Source organism: Solea senegalensis, linkage group LG4 (genome assembly GCF_019176455.1).
Source record: "Solea senegalensis isolate Sse05_10M linkage group LG4, IFAPA_SoseM_1, whole genome shotgun sequence".
Classification (NCBI taxonomy): Eukaryota; Metazoa; Chordata; class Actinopteri; order Pleuronectiformes; family Soleidae; genus Solea; species Solea senegalensis.
This window is the reverse complement of record NC_058024.1, coordinates 18960212-18981791: the sequence shown is the minus strand read 5'-3', so window position 1 is coordinate 18981791 and position 21580 is coordinate 18960212. Positions and strand designations below refer to the sequence as shown.

At 40.5% G+C, this 21580-nt stretch overlaps 1 protein-coding gene across 5 annotated transcripts in view; it reads left to right on the top strand.

Moving 5' to 3' along the window:
* LOC122768721 (plasma membrane calcium-transporting ATPase 1-like) overlaps window positions 1–21580 on the top strand; it is a 72578-nt gene that overhangs the window by 45735 nt on the left and 5263 nt on the right. For 2 of the 5 annotated variants that reach the window (XM_044024912.1, XM_044024910.1), the window contains 14 exons: window positions 3573–3755; window positions 4611–4825; window positions 5133–5375; window positions 5561–5802; window positions 5923–6160; window positions 8379–8558; window positions 9065–9152; window positions 9310–9416; window positions 11889–12080; window positions 13835–14048; window positions 14232–14443; window positions 15118–15225; window positions 16285–16467; window positions 19757–19967. In XM_044024912.1, the coding sequence (XP_043880847.1) occupies window positions 3573–3755; window positions 4611–4825; window positions 5133–5375; window positions 5561–5802; window positions 5923–6160; window positions 8379–8558; window positions 9065–9152; window positions 9310–9416; window positions 11889–12080; window positions 13835–14048; window positions 14232–14443; window positions 15118–15225; window positions 16285–16467; window positions 19757–19967 (2616 nt within the window). The remainder of the gene's footprint in view (window positions 1–3572; window positions 3756–4610; window positions 4826–5132; window positions 5376–5560; window positions 5803–5922; window positions 6161–8378; window positions 8559–9064; window positions 9153–9309; window positions 9417–11888; window positions 12081–13834; window positions 14049–14231; window positions 14444–15117; window positions 15226–16284; window positions 16468–19756; window positions 19968–21580) is intronic. The other 3 variants (XM_044024911.1, XM_044024909.1, XM_044024913.1) reach the window with 2 other exon arrangements.

Below are 21580 nucleotides of genomic sequence, written 5' to 3'. Positions count from 1 at the left end.
ACTTTCAGCTTTCTCCTCGGTTAACTCTGCAGATAAAGGAGATGGTGGTGGCAAGAAGTCCTCCACAAAAGAGAGTAAGCCATCATCCATGTTTAGAATGCCGTGCTGTAGCTGTAATGCCTATTCAGGGCTATATGCTACTATTAATGCCAATCAGTATGGCAACAAGACCCTCCCTTGCAGCTCGTTTTAACATAAAATATGTAAACATGCGGAGGCTGCCACCACTGCAAGAGCCATGTCATGAGCACTTTAGTGAAGCTAAACACATCCCAATCAGTCTAAACAAAAAAGGAAATCCGTCACATGGTTTAGTACATTTATTATATATATATATATTATATATATTATATTAAATTTGCCTGTCTGTTGACAGAAGAGAAAAAGAAAGTAAACCTAACAATGCTGTGATTTTCTTTATTTTATTTTATTTTTTTGGCTGTCTTGGGGCTATGAGTGTGTGTGAGAGTTGCACCCTTGCAGTATTAGTGGGCTGTGGGCTGTCTGTTCTGATTGTGTATCCTTAGTTTCTTTTTTTTTCCTTTTTTGTTTCGCCTTTGATTCCTCTCATTTCTCTCACTGTTGCCTCCTTGCAGGGTGTTGCTCAGGACTTCATGTTGTCTTGTAATCACTGTTTGACTCTCTCCCTCTTCTCTGTTATTCTTCTGTCTTGCTGAAGTCTCCTGCAGCCTCCACAACTCTGCAGCCTCCTCTACCTCCTCTTGTATCTCTCTGTCGTGGTTCTGCATCGCTGTTGTTTTTTGTTTTTTGGGGTGATCCTTTTGAGTTTGTCTTCTGTTTGTTGATTTGCTTACTTTTTTATTGTCAGACATCCTCTCCCCTCTGCCCACCATGCGTTCTCCCATGGTTCAGTGCTGCGCCTGTTAACAGTTCTGTGGTTGGTCAGTGGGTCTCAGTCCTGTTCATGTGAAGCTGTCTTGGTTAGTTCTATGTTGTGGCTTGTCTTCAGAGTGGACCATGTGCATAAAGCTCCACAGTTTCCTGGTTTGACAACAACTCGTGCACACATTCAGAATGTTTTAATGGCATGTTGAGGTTGTGATGTCCTGAAATCACTTCCCTTATAGCAAAGGTCAGTGTGGGGAGCTTCTTTATTATCAACCTGGTGAGACTGACAGAGAAGGAGTTGTTTTGGTCGTAGTGTTTCTAAAACACCTCTGGTCTTGTGCTACAATTTTCAGATCTATCCAGTTCCCCAAGCTTAATGTGGATGTTTCATACAAATGATCATCAATGAGCTAGAAAAAACTTGTTTTACAGTACCATGCAAAATTATCAGGGTGAAATTCTGTGATCGTTGGCATTGGGGTGGAATGGTGTTACTGAAAGGTGGCCTTAGCCAACAGAATTTACGGTCAACAGAACTGTAAATGTCTTGTTTTAATTTGATTAATGCCACTGTCCATTAACAGGCACACATTAATGGACTTTGGTTGTAATCAACAGCCCAATTTGCTTTATCTGTGAGGTTGTATTCACAAAAGTGTGTCTTAAAAGTAAACAACGGGATACTGCAAAGACAAAAGTCACTGTCAACACTGTGGCATCACAGCACAAAAGGAGTCCATGACTAATATGAGAGGCAGTCAACTGTGTTATCACCAAGAGAAATGACATCCTCCCATTACCAGTGATGATGTCACAACTAGAACCTGCTGCTATCTTTACAATGCATCAACTTTATTACCCCAGTCTCATTTAAAACACAGTTTTTCATGTTTCCATTAACACATTGAAACACCAGTTATCGATTTTTAAAAGAAAAAAACATTAATAAACTACAGCAAGTAGCACATGACCAGAATTTTTACAGACGATACACAATTAGAGTTGTTCCCCTGTGGAGGAAGGCACAATGTCTCTACATGATTAGTCACGTCCAACTACATCTATGAGTGGAACAAGCTCCCTTAAATCACTTGAGAACACTCTGTTTGTACAACTCGTTCTTACACAAGGCTCAATCAGTGAACTTGCTTTAATACATTTTAACTCTCTGCTAAAGGACGTCCCAAAAGAGGTCTGAATGTCCTCATTTCCACTCCCAGACGCTACATACTGTATTTCAACCCTCAGTTTCTTTTTTTCTTTTTTTCCAAGTTGTTTTGCATTTGGCTGCTTCGAGTGAACGTTTTATACAGCAGAAAACATGACTGGGTTCAATCAAGAAAGAATCTTCTTCAATGACCTTTTCCAAAATGAATGTCCCCCATTCCACTTGGATTTCAGGACAATTGGTTTTAGATTTGGAATAGCCAGAGCAGAGTTTGATGTTTTCTTTTTATTTCAGTATTTTTGTACTGGTCATCCAGGAATCTAAAACCGCTTTATGTCCATGATCTGTTGGTATTGTTAGTTCCTAAAGTGTTATTGATATAATTGACTCTTATCCAGTGTTAAGTACAAGTCAACAGAATTAGCTGATGTGTGTTGTTTGTGTATTAGTGTATATATTCAATGACATTCCCATTAATGTCAATAACCTAACAAGAACCTCGTGGGATTTCAAGACAATTGACAATCCAGTTTCAGTCAGTGTTGTCAGCTCAGGTGTTCTCAATAAACCGCAGTGTGTCAGAGTAGTTGTAGATCTGTTCTGTTTCCATTCATCACCTGCTTACATTTTTTTTGGTACAGAAATTTGACAAACATTTAGTGTAAGCTCTTCAGCAAACAACAAAAAGTTCAAAAAGTTGCGCTTGCAGTACTATAGTCCAAACAGGGTCACAGGTGTTAAAGTGAAATGCAAATAATAATGCATTGTTTGTTATACAAATGAGGAGCAGGGCGACCAAACAGGTTGTGAAACCAGATGTCATGTCAGACTTCTGAGCCCAGCCTCCTTCCAAACTCTAAGCTGTGACATTGAAGTATGTGTGTGTGTGCACGCGCGCGTGCGTGTGCGAGAGACTGACTCAGTGATATTGATTGTTTGACGGGCCCCTGTTACATCTTCTCTGTTGTATCTGCTGGTCTCTGTTGTCTGCTGCTCTTCATTACGACCTGCTGCTCCCAACTCGTCTGTGACATACTCTAAAAGCTACCTGGACCTTTTCATGAATGTTCTGTGATCATAAAATGATGACATGCTACTCTCTGCATTCAGCCAAAGGGTCACCATATTAATGATAGAGTCAGGGGTCTTCTCTGATCTCTGAGAAAACGTCTAATCGTTTTTCCAACTTTTGTTCAAACTGAATCCGTAATATTTTCTCTGCCTCTCTACCCTTTATTCCCAAACCACTCCTTAACCATCCTCCATTTTTCTTTCTGTTGTGTTTTGTTTTGAAATGTATTATTTTCATTGGTTCAATTCATTCACCTTTACTTCACCTGTTACTTCATCCTCTGCTCCCGATCCCTTTCTCCCATCTTCATTCTTAAATATACAACCACTTCCACCTTTTCGTAATCCCCGTTATCCCCACTGCATGCATACCTTCCTCTATCATCCTCCTCCAATCTTTCCCCATTACTCATCTGCATCTTGATACCTGCCCCCTCCTTCTCTGTTGACCTCCTCACCCTCCACCTTACCCCTCCTCCTCTAGCCAAGACCCGGGACGGCATCGCCCTGGAGATCCAGCCCCTGAAGAGCGACGAGGCTGCCGAGTCTGAAGAGAAGGAGGAGAAAGAGGAGGCCAAACCGGTGAAGAAGGTCAATGTGACCAAAAAGGAGAAGTCAGTGCTGCAGGGCAAACTGACCAGACTGGCTGTACAGATTGGGAAAGCTGGTGAGGAGCACACGGATACACGCACACATTTATCAAATCAACTGTCGATTTCAAAAGCTGAGTGTTGTAAAAATCTGAAAATGAGAGTCAGTCAATTGTGTTATAGACCCACCATCATTGATCTGCTATGTACTGAGCTTTTTTCTCTTGATGATGTGACTTACAGGAGTATAATCATCCTGGTACATTCAAGTGTAACAACTTCTAATTGTTGCTTGCTTTAGATGTCTCGCTGAGCCATTTTCAGTGCTATTTTCAGAAACGTGAAACTGTTCCTTCAATAGCACATTAAATTAGAGCGCTGGAAGGCACTCAGTGTTATTTGATGGATGATTTATTAGTTCATCCTGAAACTGAAGGTTTTCTGTGTCATTTCAATTGACCTTAATACAGCGAGAGGGTTTCACAAAGGGAGGGTGCAGAAAAACATTTTCTTGTTCACCTGTTTCCACTGTCACTGGCTGTGCATTCAGGATGTTGTCTGACTATCGATTTCCCCTTTTTTATTTTGATGTGATAGACCAACATTTTTTTATATATATATATATATATATATAAATTTGCATCAACCCTTAAACAATTTTCTTATGTATGGACACGTAGCTTTAATAAAACCCCATGTCTGTAGTGTTTCCTTAATCCATGAATTCATTCAAGTGCATGAGACAGCTGATTGTAGACCGGGAGAGTTTGACTTAAAAAATAATTTCGATAAATGGTGTCTTCAGCTGCTCCGTCCACAAACTGTGACATCAAAAATGTGACATTTTTACATTATAAGAATTCATTATATGTCAAACTGACTTGACTGCTACAGAAGCTTATCTTAAAACTCGTTCTCCTCATGTCACTCAGGTCTGATCATGTCAGCTGTCACCGTTATCATCCTCATTCTCTACTTTGTGATCGACACCTTCGGGATCCAGGGTCGAACCTGGGTGGCTGAGTGCACCCCTATCTACATCCAGTACTTTGTCAAGTTCTTCATTATTGGGGTGACTGTGCTGGTGGTGGCTGTTCCTGAGGGTCTGCCACTCGCTGTCACCATTTCACTGGCCTACTCTGTCAAGGTAAGCAGTAAGGGATGCAAAAGGAGATTATGAGAAATGTAGCATGTCGCTCATATTTTGTTTTATCTCCTCACACAACTGTGTCATGTTCTGGGATTTATTGCAGTAATTTGTTACAGGAGATATTTCTTGTGGCACATAATATGTTCCGGTTGTTTATTTATCAGAAACAGTACAAACATGTCCTCTTGTCACATTTGTCTGGGAAACAATTGATAATTATGCCTTAAAACATGTTATTATCTCAATGACCAGGTCATTATTAAAACGCAATCTTCAGCTTTCAATTGTTCCTTTTGTCTTTTAGAAAATGATGAAGGACAACAACCTGGTGCGGCACCTGGACGCCTGCGAAACCATGGGCAACGCCACGGCCATCTGTTCGGACAAGACTGGCACGCTGACCATGAACCGGATGACAGTGGTGCAGGCGTACATCGGTGACACACACTACAAAACTGTTCCTGAACCAGAGGCCATCAAACCGGAAACACTAGAAGTTCTGGTCAACAGCATCTCCATCAACTCGGCGTACACAACCAAAATCCTGGTGAGACCCCTCACAGTCTAGACCTACATCTATATATAGCTTAAACAATCCAATACACAAAGGACATTTTAGATTGGATTGTTCAAACAAGTGCTTATACTGTGTGAGTAAACTAACAACATGCTTGTGACAACGAATGAAACTGATACTACTTTCTGACATTACTTGACAACCTTTTTCCTCAGCCACCAGAGAAAGAAGGCGGCCTGCCCCGTCACGTGGGCAACAAGACTGAATGTGCTCTGCTGGGCCTGGTGCTGGAAGTAAAGAGGGACTATCAGCCAATCAGAGATGAGATCCCAGAAGAGAAACTCTACAAGGTTTACACATTCAACTCCTCCCGCAAGTCCATGAGCACAGTGCTTAAGAACGCTGATGGAGGCTTCCGTATGTACAGCAAAGGAGCGTCAGAGATTGTCCTGAGGAAGTAAGATGAGATCAAATGATACATAGATGAATGAAGTAATGGATGCCATTCCTTTCATCTCTGTTAATGTCTTTCATATAATCACCATCACACTCTCTTCATCGCTCTCTTTTCTGATAGATGCTCACGTATCTTGGATACCCAAGGCCAGCCCCGTGTCTTCAAGCCCAAGGACCGTGATGAGATGGTGCGTAAGGTCATTGAGCCCATGGCTTGTGATGGGCTGAGAACCATCTGTGTGGCATACAGGGACTTTCCTGCTGAGGGTGGAGAGCCAGCCTGGGACAATGAGAACGAAATTCTAAATGAGCTCACCTGCATCGCTGTTGTTGGCATCGAGGACCCCGTCAGACCTGAGGTACAGTGCACGGTTAATCCCTCTCACACAGATGAAAATACTTCCCAATGCTGTGCTATGTTCATGTCTGGAAAGTAGTTCAGTCATAAGTCACTATTAGGTTCATTCAACGATGTAAAATACTCGGGTTGATAGATGCAAATCTGTATTGTAACGTGCAGTGGAGCAAAGGCTATAATGAAACAGATTGGGTGCTCACTGAATGCAACACAGCACACCAAGAATGGAAGTATTACGAGTTGTTAATTAAAAAGTAATATGAAATGCTAGACTGTAATATTAAGGACAGCTGGACGACATCTGCTTTGATATGTGTCACAGTCACATAGAGCCAACTGTTAACAATGAGGGAAATAGTTTAAGTTATGTGTAAGTGATCAGCCTAATTTGTCCCACAGCTTCATATCTGACAGATAGAAGCAGGCTATCCGACAGCCCAAAATACACTAGTTGCATCCGGTGTAGACACCACAGAAAGAATCCTTGCAAGCCCAGCATGCTCCTGTTTCTTCAGTCGGTAGAAATACTGCTCCTTCTGTTATGTCTACAGATATACAGTGTATTTCCATGTTAGAAAACCATCAGAAAATTAATCTAGCTTTAGATGATGGTCTAGGACAGTGTTTGTAAAAAAGTTGTGAAATGCCGTGCACAGTCTGCAGTAATTCAGCAGTCATTGAAGTTTGAAGTTTTTTTGTGAAAGCTCAAAAAACAACAAAGAGAAAATGCAGATCGGGTGATGTAACTGTCCTGATCCAACAGGCTGCTTCATGAGTATACATTTAGTGTCATAAGAAAATTTGTTCCAATTATTCCAATAGTGTTTGACAGTGTGGAGATAAATGCACACACCTTCCTTAACTCGAAGCCTGAAGGGAGTCCTGCTCAGGTGTGTCAGAGTTAGATGCTCTGAAGTGTTAAATGAAGTCTGTAATGAAGCTCTGAAAGCATCAGTGCTGCTGCCTCCTGCTTTAATGTCAAAGCACGAAGATCACAGTCAGGATAGAAATAACTGGAGAGCTACAGGAGCCCGTCATTTGTCTCTACATGACCTGTGATGGACACAAGATGGATCTGTGAATTTAGCACAGAATTAGATTTTTTGTATCATATTCAGGAAAGACGACCTCCAGTCAGCGGTGTATTTGTAAAAGGAATTGACCCTCCATCATCATCATCACAGAGCTGAATCTGTCTATAACCACTCGGTCAATGTGGTTAGATACACAACTTTAATGGCTGAGCTTACTGCACTGGCCAAATTTCACATATTACCTTGTTCAATTATTCAGTAAAGCACATTAACAAATCACAACTACTCAGCTTCTCTACAGTAGAAGCGTTTTATTCACTCGATTGAAATCTATCACTGTGATTTTTAGTTAAAAAAAATGTTTTATTCTCTCACAGAATTGTGTCATGTTCAGTGAAAGTTAACAAAAGCAGCTTCTCACGCTGACTCATTTTAAAATGGCAACTGTCCAGAAAACCATCTGTTCTCCGTCTGCACTTTACAGGATGCATGACAACATGCTAAACCGAGGCTACAGCTAACATGGCCCTGCCTAAAAGCCTCACCAGTTAATTATTAATGAAGAATACATTAAAAAAGGCGCGGCATTGTTCATGTATTGCAATGTAATTTCATGCCTACATCCTCTATAATAGCATATTTGTTTTGCATTTTTAACTACAATTTTGCGCAAGAAAAGTATTTACTTGTAAATATGAATATTTATTATTCATATCATATACAAAGATTTAATACGGTCCTATTTATAAAGAACAAGACAGCTAACATAAGCCTATGATAAGATTTTCTGTCTTTAAGATGAAAGATTTGGACATAACTCTTGCTTTATATTGTATTTTGTGTTTGTGAAAAAGTGTCATAATAAAACATAGTGTCACTCTTAGTACACAGACTTTATGTACACCACTATTTGGTACATGTTTACCATAATAACAATCAGGTGTTTTCACCCATACACTTAAATCAGTTGTCCTTAATTCAAATGAATGACGTGTGTATGTGTTTGTAAGCAGTCACACGGGAACCCTGTGATCAATGAAAGGTTCCTGTTGAGCAGCGACAGCATCCAACAACTTTCTGAATGTCAGCTGTCCATCACCTCACAGTTGACTCCTCCTCACAGACCTCTATCTGTACCTCTGTTTTTATTTAGCATGACTTTGGTTTTTTTTTACACTCTTCCAGGTACCAGAGGCTATTTCTAAGTGCCAGCGCGCAGGCATCACTGTACGCATGGTTACTGGAGATAACATCAACACAGCCCGGGCTATTGCAACCAAATGTGGCATCTTGCTGCCCGGGGAGGATTTCCTGTGTCTGGAGGGCAAGGAGTTCAACCAGCAGATAAGAAACGATCAAGGAGAGGTGAGAAAACAGTTGGTTGTGGCTAACAGTTATGTGAATGAACCTAAAGCTGTGTTAAAGTATTAAAAATGCAAAGTGGTACACAGCATGCGTTTCACTGCTGCTATTGTAATTATTATGGCAGTTACCAAGTGGACAAAGCTTGTCTGTGAAGGACGCAGATCTGCAAAATGTGCAAAGTGTAAGCACACAAGCAGACCATCAGTCTATGTGTGCCAGTTGGAGAGTCCATGGGTTGAGCTTACACTGATGTAAATGCATATTCCTGTCATTGTTATGCCCTAAAATTAGTAAAATACTGCACTGTTTACTTGAGACCTGGTTTTTGTTGTGCGGTTGCTTCTCTCTGCCTCAAGATAGCATTGTGACATCAGTACATCTGACCACACGTCATTTTGAGGCCAACATGTCCTTGTACACACACACACACACACACACACACACACACACACACACTCACTGGACCTTTTTTCATAAAATGATTGCACATGTTTTATTTTTTCGAGGTGGAACAAGAACGTCTGGACAAAGTTTGGCCTAAACTGCGTGTTTTGGCTCGTTCTTCACCAACAGACAAACACACCCTGGTCAAAGGTGGGTAGTCGGTATTCTGGCGGGATGTGTATTGTAACTTGGCTAAATATAAAAAGCCATATTTATGTTTTACTACTTGAACACAAAATCTCCCCTGAAATACTCGTACACGCATTAAGATGGAGAACTGCTTTCTTTGTTCCGTTCTGTTGATCAGGCATCATTGACAGCACGGTTGGCGAAACCCGACAGGTGGTGGCAGTGACGGGAGACGGCACCAACGATGGCCCCGCCCTCAAAAAAGCTGATGTTGGCTTTGCTATGGTAACCACATCTTCATAATTCACATTTTTCTCTGTTGCCTTTGTTCAGCTCTCCACTGATTCGTTCATCTGCTGTTTCAGTTCGCTCTGCATCATTACCAAGAAGAAAAGAAACACTTTGAGTTAATTACATTTCTAATCCCATGAAATGGCTGTTTTCTCAAAACATCATCCACAATAATGCTTGAGCTCAGTGCCATTAATTCAATGAGATAGCTGTGAAATGGAATAGTAAATCAATAAATGTTGAGCTTGTGTGCTTTGGCTCATCCACAGAGTGGGGATCCCACTCTTCTGTCATGTTTACTGCCTTTGTTCTCCAAAAGCACAGCGACAGAGAAAGGGAAAACAGGGACAACTCCTTTCAGTATAAAAAATACATTGCATGCTTTAGAGCTGAAAATATACAATTGTGATTTTTCTGAGAGACATTGCAATTATGATTCGTTTTGCAATTTTCTCTCAATATTTACAGTGCGAGATTTGAAATGTGACGGAGCATGACCACATGATTTATGTTCTCATTCCTGCAATAGAATACAAAAATATTAACAATTACCATGACTGAAACCAATAACAGTTTTCACTTTAACGGACGAACTGGTTTTAAAATACTCTTGTAATATTTTACAATGTTTCCTTTAGTACTCTGTTTCCCAAATATGCACATTATATAACATTTCACTAAGATTTCTGTAACACCTAATGTTTTTTTTTGAATTTGAAAACAAGCCATTTCCATGAGGTATGTTTGATTTTCATTTTATGCATTGTTATTTAATAATTCTTAAGCAAAAGGCTTGGAAAACCCCCAAAAAATCTCTGAGACAGAGACAGAGACAGACAGAGACTGAGTGGAGACCCACAGCTGGGTCTCCACTCAGTCTCTGCTATAGTGCATTTTTTGTCAACAAATTATGAATGAATGGGGTGTTTGTCCCAGCTAACATCAGTGGACAATATTGTGAATAGATATCAGTTAAATGTGCCTGCAGACGAGCTCAGTGACATCGGCTGTGTTGTTGTGTGGTTTCATGTGACCCAATATTTACTGAGGAAAAGTCGAGTGTCTGCTCCAGCAGCTGATATGTTGTCAAACAGCTCCTCAATCCTCTTCTCAATCACAGGACAGAGGCACTCGTGGGATTTTATTTTACCACTGACAATCCAGTCCTCATGTGTCCCACATGGAATCATTTCATTTATCACAAAGTGTGATAAGTGTCCCTGGTCAATTATCACCTGTTCAGCAGGAAACCAGAGAGTTTGTGAGAGTATGATGCTACAGATAGACACAGACACTCAGATCACAAGCTTCTACTAGACTAATTCCCCCTGATTTATTCTTACCACAGTGTCACTTGACTGGGTTAAAAATATTCCGAGTTAAAGCCATCTGTACTGTAGCTACATTGTCCATTAATACAGAGTTCAGAGACTGAACTTGAACTAGATTGGTCTCTCTTGGTTTGGAAATGAATCCAATCAATTTCAAATGTATACAAAATCTACACAATTATAAACAGTGGGCTCAGCAATTTGCCTTTCCCTGACTTACTTGAAATTACTGTGTAATAGAGAGCAAGGCCAAAATTAAAAAAAACTGTCCAGTACATTGAAGGCCAGTCATTACTCGCTTGTTTTTTTTTTTTATGAACTCAGAAATGGTGACAGGTTTATGATGCCGTGGAGTTCCTCTGTACTATTCATTTACTGAGTTCTGCAGACTAAGCTGATAACTACAATGAACATTATGCAACTCTTGATTGGTCTATCAGATCGTTTTACAATTAAATATTTTTTCTCCTGTTTGAGCTTTGAGCTCTTTGTGATTCAGTGATGCTTAAAAGCCTATCAGAATCAGTATTAGTGCGGCTCTTCCTTTGACTTCCACATCTATGGCACTGTCAGACATGACACAACAACAACAACACCACCACTGTGCTCTAAAACAATTCTAATGGCTCGTGTCACATCATGATGGTTATTTGAGGGAAGTGCACATGCAACACGTCAACAAGCGAACATTTTCAGAGGTGAATTAATTCCTAATGCAAATGAAAACTTACAGTAGCTGATGTCATGTGTGATTAAGTCAAAATATACTACAGTGAACGTGTTCATGCCATTCTCACTCACAGTTGTTATATTATTTGATAGCAAACAAAGGAATAAGACATTAGATTATAGATGCACTCATACATACACACAAAAGCGCACAGCACTTGTTCATAGATCAGTTTAGGTCTGCGAGGGGCATTTGTTGGCATTAAGAAAAATAATGTAATATCACCAGAGCATATTTTATTCTTAATTTATAAATGGGAGTTAAGCACTTCTTTTAAAATGCCATTCTCTTTCACTCTCAATGATGTCCACTGCAACAAGTTTGTGTCTCACTGCTTTGTTGAGAAAGTATTTGTGAACAGCTAAAGGACACGGGATTTGATCATGTCACTCTGCTTCCTGTCAGGGAATCGCCGGCACAGACGTGGCAAAGGAGGCATCTGACATCATCCTGACCGACGACAACTTCACCAGCATCGTCAAAGCCGTTATGTGGGGGAGGAACGTCTACGACAGCATCTCCAAGTTCCTGCAGTTCCAGCTGACTGTCAACGTGGTTGCTGTGATCGTGGCATTCACTGGCGCATGCATCACACAGGTAGAGTTAAATAATTATTAGAATGATATATTCAAGTATAGTTCATCTCCAGTATTGACCTCTGATTTGATAGGTTTGGTTTTCTGTGAGAAAGAAAACTGCTCCAACTGGCTGCTGAGGCTGATGTTACCAAAAATCATTTGCTTAAAGTTGCTTTGAATTCTGAAAACTCAATTTGCAATTCTACTTTCAATTGTATGCGTCACATTTTTTAAATGTTTGCATTTTCATTGGGTGTTAGTAATGCTCTTTTGTCTTGTTAGACAATAATAAAAAACACTTTCAATTATATGTTGAAACAAAAGCTGATCTAGCGTGTGTTCAGTCTTTTACCTACAACCATTTTTGAAACTGCAATCAAAAGAAGTGTTTTCTTATCGTACAGGAAAGTAACAGAAGTGCGTTGAAGAGCTGTTAAAGTAGTGCGATGTACATTTGAGATATGTACAAAAGTCATATTTTTCCCCACAGAGCTGATCAGAGCTGATCAGATCTGATCATTCTTCTGGCAAATGGTCAGCTCTTTCAAGTCAAAGTCTGACTCAGAATTTGGATCAAATGAAGCCACCAGAGACAAAGCTTTAGTGAGTCAGTACATTCTGCCTTTTCTACCTGGCTCATGTTTTGATAGTTAAATCACAGAATCAAGAAATAGCAAATAATCTGGGACTTTGATGCGAGGCAACCATGCCACTTTTTTGTCTCATAATGTGTTTCTCTAATCATGAAAGTGAACTCCTGACACAATTTAAAAGAAAAAAAAAAAAGTTACTTGCGGCTGTGTATTAGTTGAAAGGCTCACAGCTGGCAGGACAGATAACTAATTCATCTCCAGAGCGGAGAAGAAAAAGTAGGTTGGTAAGATACAGCCTGAAACCATGGCAACACGCCACCATCATAATCCTGAAATATAACAGGGACTCAGCAGGTCTGTGGTCTCTGTGTTGTGTTCATGCTCATTGATCGTCCGGCGCTTGGTGTCTGACTGGTCACTGAAATGTTGGCACAGATCATTAAAGGATGGTTAAGAGATTTTATGTCTTTATTGTTTGCACAGAAAGTTTTAGAAATGGCGTGTGCGTGCCTGTTAATTATTTTTTCCCTGCACTTTAATGCTTTTGAATCAATAGGATAGGACAATACAAAAGGATACAATAGGATAATATGGGTTGGATAGCACAGACATAAAGCCCATTTCTATGGTTTGTTTTTATCTGTTTAGTTGGTCTTTTAAGGCACAGCGAGTAAAATTTAGCAACAGTTATTGGTGAAGTTATGTCGCTATATATTTTATATTTAATTTCAGCCAAAGGAAAATAATTGCAGCTAAATGTTACACACTTTGGTCTTTGGACCCTTTAAAGAACAGTGAGCACATTCTGACATCAGCGATATGCAGTATGTCGACAAAATATTTAATTATGTTGAAGATAATTACATTAAGATAATTATTAGAATTGTTATATCACCCTGTATGCAGGGGGCTGCATACTAAATCTTTCTGTGATAAGAAATTAAGTAACTAACATGATCATTGTTTGACTTCACTTAACTTAATTTTACTTCAGTTGTAATAAGTTGATTGACCATTTAAAAGTCATGATTTCCTTGAACCGTTACCACCTGATAAACATTCAGAACTAACATTTTAGTCATGTTCACACTGATGCACTGCAGTTTTACTAAACTGCAGATTCAGATTAATAGACCTTGCTGTACATTGATCTCAAGACCTCTCTCTCATCCTGCCGCAGGATTCACCTCTGAAGGCTGTCCAGATGCTCTGGGTAAACCTCATCATGGACACTCTGGCGTCTCTTGCTCTGGCCACTGAACCACCGACTGATTCTCTGCTCCTACGTAAACCTTACGGCCGCAACAAGCCACTCATCTCCAGGACCATGATGAAGAACATCCTTGGCCATGCTGTGTACCAGCTTGTCATCATCTTCACTCTACTGTTTGCCGGTGAGTTAAGATACGAGCAACACTGGCAAGGAATACTCCAACTGTAGAAACCTGCTGAGATGCGTTTGTGGTGTTCTTTAAGATTGTTAGCTGTGCTAATTATCGTTCAGTTTAAACTCAGTAAATACGTAATTATTGGCATAATTTGTTTATATTTATTGTAAAAAAATTGCTGTTTCTCAGGTGAGAAAATTTTCGACATCGACAACGGCCGCAACTCTCCCCTGCACTCGCCGCCATCCGAGCACTACACCATTGTGTTCAACGTGTTCGTTATGATGCAGCTCTTCAACGAGATCAACGCCAGGAAGATCCACGGCGAGAGGAATGTGTTTGAGGGGATTTACAGGAACCCCATCTTTTGCAGTGTCGTACTGGGAACCTTTTGCCTGCAGGTAACACATCATCATCATCACAGTCATCTCGTAAATATTTTACAGATGCACAGATTAACCTTTGAATGTAAAAACAATTTGAGATAAAGAAATGGAGCAGGTCACAGCAGGACACTATTCACTAGTTGTTGCTCAAAATGGGACGTTTTTGGGAGACTATTTTCAGCAGTGGATTTATCCACCTTTGCTTCTGTAGTATTTGGGGCAACATGAACTGTGTGTGTAGGATTGAGTCAAAATGTACTTTTTGCACAACAATGGATGAATACAATATATCAGGAATAGGTCAGAAATGGACAGAAAAATGCGCACCTGTAGAATTATCTTATGTAGGAACTATTATATTTTGTCACGCAGTGTGACTGGTAGTCCATATCTGCTTATCCATGTATCTTGAACTGTTTTTGCATTACATTTGTCCTTTGAGTATAGACTCATTCAAAATGTATATCAACAACTTAATCAAGTCCATCCACCATCAAAGCAAAAAGAAGGAACACACATTTGGATACAAATAAACAAGAGCGTACAGGATCATGTGATTTAAAGCTGAAGGTGTGAGAGCACTTGAAAATGTGACACAACAACTATGAAGTGTTGTGATAAGGAAAGTTCTGAACATCAGCAAACCTGGATACAAAGGTAACACCTCCTGTCCTATTATATCTCCTCAGATCATCATTGTTCAGTTTGGAGGGAAGCCATTCTCTTGCACTGCTCTGACCATCGACCACTGGCTATGGTGTGTGTTCATCGGTGTGGGAGAGCTGCTGTGGGGACAGGTGAGAACTGACTATTTGCATGGTCTCTTCCTGGTTTTCAATAAGCCAGCCCCGACTATTTCCTTGTAAGCTGTCAGCCAACGATGCAGAGATGTCCTGCAGTCAGTGTTTGCAGAAGTTACCAACAGTGTTAGACAATGAAGCATATAATTTAGCGGCAGTCGTGCACATAGGGAGGCTACAGTGCTCCACTTTTGTCCCCTCACGACGCTTAAACTTACAACTACAGACCGTGCATTCAGTCTCATCGAACGGCCTCTGCATCACACACGAATCTGCCAGAGTTCTGAGAATGAACGAGATATACTGAGTCGAGAATGAAGAGGTGGATACATGAGGTTTGTGGCAGCAAACTGTTGCCTGTTAAACTTGTGCTGCTGCAGTGTTGCCATCACGACCATCGCCATGGTAATGATCTCGGCACATGAAAGCAGCGTGACTCCTGTATATGAGCACTGAGCAAAAACAAACCCAGCGTGTCAGTCCCTCTGTGGATACACGCACGCACACAGTCACACATGTGATGCTGGTAACATGTACACACACAGGCTTAGAAAGCATACATTATTGAAACTTGGTGGGTTCAGGTGGAGGGCAGAAACGGAGAACAGAGACTGAAAGAAAATGAAAGAAAATGACTGATCTCAGGTCTGTGAGTTAGAGGTAAAACACCTTTTGTTTCTAAGTGAGAAGGAGGACGGGGAAGGTAACAGAAACATAAAACGCTGATGTGCAGCTGTAGCAGGAGGCTGGGTGTGTCTTTCTCCTGCCTTTTAATTTAACACTTAACAAACAACAGTTTATACATACAGTACTGTACATACAGTAAAGCACAAATGTGTGTGATGAAGGACATACCATTTTAAAAAAGAAACAATAGTGGGGGGTTTCACAAACAAATAAGCATCATCAGATTTCATTATTATTATTGTTACAGTCCACAAAGAGACAATCCACTACTGAGGGGCTCATAAAAGACACAAAGTGAAAGATAAGACGGGTCTGTTTATAATTTGCTTGCTTATTTGAACAACACTGCTTTTTTCCCCTCAAACTCAGCTGGTCACGTCTGTCCCAACCCACCGCCTGAAGTTCCTGAAGGAGGCCGGTCACGGCATCACAAAGGAGGAGATCCATGAGGAAGAGCTAACAGAGGGCGCTGATGAGATCGACCACGCTGAAATGGAGCTGAGGAGAGGCCAGATCCTTTGGTTCAGAGGTCTGAACCGCATCCAGACGCAGGTACGTCTGCTTCATCTCGTCATTACACCCTTAAACGCAAATCCGTGTCAAGTGTTGTCAATGATGTCATTAACTTTACTTGTTTTATTATCAAAATCTATGAACATAATAACACATACACAAGCAATGAGGAGATTCTCATAATTTACTCAAGGTAATAAATGAATCAGCGCTTCGTTTTTAGCGACTTGCTTTTGTGTGTGTGTGTGTGTGCGTGCGTGCGTGCATGTGTTACCATCCTCCTACAGAACAGATCATCACTCACTGAGCATTAGAATGTCCACAAGCAGTTACATTCAGTCCCTATGGGCTTCATTAGCCTTGATGCCAACACCCACCTACAGTAGCAGCAGACAACTCTCCGCTCCCACACACACACACACAAATGCACACATGCAGAAACAGAGCCACAGAGGTCCGGTGTCCTCGCCTCAGCAACGGACTTACTTCTACTTATTGTGGCCAGAGGGTAAAGACATCTGAATTAATAATAACAAATATCTTTTTCTCCTTTTTCCTCTTGGGTTTTTCACTTTGACCTCTACTGAAGTTCTCTGTGTCTGCACACACACTCTGAAGAGTCTTTACAGTCATATTTACTGCTCCTCTCCCAAGCCAACGATTCTTGACCTTGGAAAATGTAGTCTGTGTACTGTAAAATCCTTAAAATGCTACTACAAGTAATCTGGGGATTAAGCTCCAAGTCATACAATTGTGAGCTCTAGAGCCGCTAAGACCCAAATTACTCTACTGTTGTAGTTTATAACAGTAGAGTAACTGTTGTGTAAATGTGTGTCTTAGCTGAAGCTTGTGGTTCAGAAATATACATTACTGTGCAGAAGCACCAGCTGTGTTGTTTTTATCTGTCTGTCAAACTCTCAATCTTTTTTGCTGTTGATTAGTTGAACTCATACATGTGTATGTAATGTTCAGGCATGTCTTTGACAAGACAACAGTGTACACACAAAGGGACAAGAGCCAAGTTTAATTTAGGCATGTTATCAAGTTCATTGATGTATAACTAGCACATTTTTTTGCACACCCGTTAAAACTGAGACGCTGCAGCGGAATATTTTCACACTCGATTGCTCGTGCCAATGTTTATTGTTAATGATTTTTAGCATCGGAGGGTAGTAAATCTGAGGAAGCTCTCTCTCTTCACGTCTGTGTATTTGTAATATCAGTCTGTCGACCTATTGGGATGGGAGGATGAGGGGATGGAGAGGGAGGCAATGAAAGGCTGCAAGCTAATTAGGTTCTTATCTCTCCGTGCTCCTCTTCCTGTCCTCCTTCTCTCTAATCCTGGTGGGCAGCGTTGTGCTGCTCAACGCCTCAACAGTCAAACACAGTGGGGGAATAATTGGTACAAGCAGCACTCAATGCCGAAACTTTATCAGTCATTCCAAGTGACACATTCTCTCCTCTTCCTCTCGTCTCCTCTCCTTTCAACCTGATTTAAAAGCTCTTTATTTCTTGTTCTGTTCCATATTTCATCCCTTCATTCAGAGCTTTGTCTGGATTGTCACTTACCAGACTGAAGTGCATCTTTTTCTTTGTTTGTTTTTACTCAAACTTTACTCCTTTTCTCTTCACTCTTGAAAGCTCACCTCTGTCCCAATCTCTCCATCATCTTTTGATGTGTTTTTTTCTGTTGCTTCACCCATGTTGTTGCCACGGTATTTTCTTGTGATCACCACTGTGTAGGTTATTTAACTAAAGCTTTCTTTTGGATATGAAAAGATAGCTTTTTCAGTAAATGGGCTAAAGTATGCAAAACATTGCAATGGTCTTTTAAAAAGACGATTCTTTGTCTACTGGTACAGATACTCTACTGTACCTACATATAAGACCCTTTTTCTATTTACAAAAAAACTTAAACTCAAATGCATCTTTCATCTAAGTAAGATGTCATTTAAATCTGGAAGTTTGACCTTATTTCCATTTTGTATTTCCCACTGTTTGGATATCCTATCATCAGAATAATAATGATAAAAATAATAATGATAATAACATATTATTATTATAATAATAATAATAATAATAATAATAATAAAAACTCATGTTAACACGTGCACATGATCAAACACATCTGGTTCATATTGTGATCAGGTGGTAAAACTGCACATGCAGTTTAGACACAGACATATGTTTCATATTTTCAATAGAGTTGGTTAGTAATAATTGAAAAAACTCATATACATAACATATAACCACTACAAAACAGTCCGGATTTTCCCTGTTGATCTAACCAGCGAAGCAGTGTCACCAATTAACGCATGTGTGTTTGTGTGTACACACACTATATTTGTGCTTCTATTGATGACATACATTTGCCTACGCTTATTCTCGTTTGCAATTGTTAACATAACTATGATTGTTTTTTGGGTAATGGCAAAAAAAGCAGCCCATAATATTGTCATGCTGAATGTGGTGTGTGGAAACATTTAGGTGCACTGCAATAGTGCAATGCAAATATTTTGTCTGCAGCCCTGATTATATCTGGGAATATGTCACTGCTCGTACCATTTTTAAAGTAATAGAACTCTAGCCTTTCAGTTTCTTTTATCACCAAGGCTTTTATTGTGAAATACCTGCAGGACCAGCAGATGCAGTGCTTTATATTGAAGATACAGAGGCATATTTAAAAGGTCCATTGTATAAGAATACGTGACATTTTCTATAGTGAGACTAATGTGTCAGGGAACTACCGTGGCCTTCGCTTAAGAGTATTTTATTAAAGGCATTTTTCAAATGCAAACTGTGAGTGAGGACTACAGAGGTTTACAAGACGCACCAGATCAGTGACGCAGTGACAGTTATCCAGGCTACTGTGAAGTGTCTAGGGTAACTTGAGAATATCCTGTCGCAATTCCGTTGACCTGGGTCACAGTGTGTCTCATTATATTAATGTCCAACAGAGGAAGAATGGAGATAATGACAGATCATCACATTCTTTCAAATGAGATGAGGTCTGAGAATCTGATATTGAAACCCTGAGACCCCGTGTTTTTCTATGCAAGACTAAACACAAAACTTCTTCATGATGTCATATTACTAACACATCTCTCTGAGATATGCTGTTTTTCCTTTAAAACCTAATTCTTACTCTTCTGCCTGTTCAGTGTACTATAATTGACACTAAAGACAACTTTCACTTTTCAGCCTCTATAAAACCTTGTATAACCTCTTTTTCTTTCCTCTGTCTCTTCTGTCTGTCTGTCTCCTTGCTCGCTCTCCCCCCCTCTCTCTCTCTCTCTCTAACGGTGTGTTGTGGCTGTCCCTCCTTCAGATGGATGTGGTCTATACCTTCCAGACGGGCCAGGCGGCGGTGCCAGGTGCCCTGCGCCGCCAGCCGTCCGTTGTCAGCCAGCACAATGACGCCTCTGCCGCCAAAACTCTCTCTAGCCCCACCCACGTGGGGCTTAGCTCCTCCTCCTCTCTCACCAATTCAGCCGGGGCTCCACTCCCTGCTGCCGCTGCTTCCTCCTCCACTGCAGGCAGTGAGTCTGTGACTGGAGGCCAGCTAACACCTTGCTTCACCCAGCTGGACTCTTTTTCTTTCTCTGCATAAGTGCATGAAACACTGAGCGCTGCATGACTCTGCAACTAAATCCATGGTGCGGTTTCTGTCTCGAGCAGGTGTCTACACGTCCTGACCTAATCTGACATATAACAGGAGAATCATTTTTAATATTAAGCTCAACCTGGGACTGTTGCACTAACAGTAGTAGAAGTAAACTGTTACCTACATTTTTCATTTTGGTACGACCTAAAATGCTGCCTCCAAGCTAGTTATCTTTATTATATTGTAAGTCATGATGAAACAAAGCTTTGCAAATCTCGACTGCTGCTTCAATATAAAAGCCTTGCTAACATTTTGAAAGCTTTGAATATGATGTAGAAAACACAAAGTAAGCATTTTTAAAGAAACAACACATCGCTGTGAAACGGAATGAAATACTGTCGGGAACATGGACGTGCTAAACTTAGCTTAGCTTAATTTAACTTAACTTAACTTAGCTTGGCATGAAGGACTAGGTAACGCCTACAGTGCTCCTGCAAGCACCTCTAAATCCCACAGATTCTGATTTTGCTTTTTATTTGTTCTAATCATTAAAAAAAGCCTTTGATAAAGGAAAATATAAATTTTTTCCAAAAAGTTATTATTTTTGACAGTTAGAAAAATATAGAATATGTTCAGATTTACTCATAAAAAAACTGTCAAAATGAACTTGTAGACAACCTGATCTGAGTTTCCATCTCTTACTACTGTTTCTGTTTCATACTCGTGCTTCCTTCTTCTGTATCTCCATCTTAATCTCTCCCTCTTTTGTTGATACTTGTCATCACTTCCTGTCAGCCTGCTGCTCATCCTCCTGTTTGTAGTGGCCCTGATGTGACTTGCTGCCTGACAGGTCAATGACAGATCACAACTGTTGGCATACATGGCAAATGAAAGATACTGTGAATCCTTGTGATTCGTGTCAGACAGAGAGGGGAGGGGGGGGGATCACTGTCCTATTTTCTCTGTTGTTGTTTTTTCCTTGGAGGCGACAGCCTGGGCACCAAGATAATTTTATGGGTTAATCCTGAGCAGGGTTAAAGCTGTCAGGCTCAGCAAGTCTTTCATGGTTTTACAGCCAAGCTTTTTAACTTGTGAGCTCTGTGTGCTCGCGCGCGCGTGTGTGTGTGTGCACGTGTGCGATCAGCCTGCAGCTCTCCTGTGGTTCAGTAACAGAGAGCTTTGAACTGCAGGATTATTAATTATAATGAAGAGTGTCTTCTGGTGTGTATAAATCAGTGTGATCAGCTGCAGCCTCTGTGGATTCATCACAGACTTTAAGCAGAAGCAGAAGAGCAGCTAGAGGACAAAATGTTTCTGGCTCTCAATGTGATTATAAATACTTAACTGTGTGCATGCGTTTGTTGTTTTTCCCAGGTGTGTCTGTGTGTGTGTTTGTGTGTTTGTGCTTACTGGAACGGCATATCGTTTGGGTTTTTCAATGCCACTGATTGCACCATTATGGTTGAATTACCAGTGGACAAAGTGGACGCCAGGCTCTAAAGGCCTATATTTATCAGGTGTTTTTGGTTCCTTACAAGGAGAGGTGCA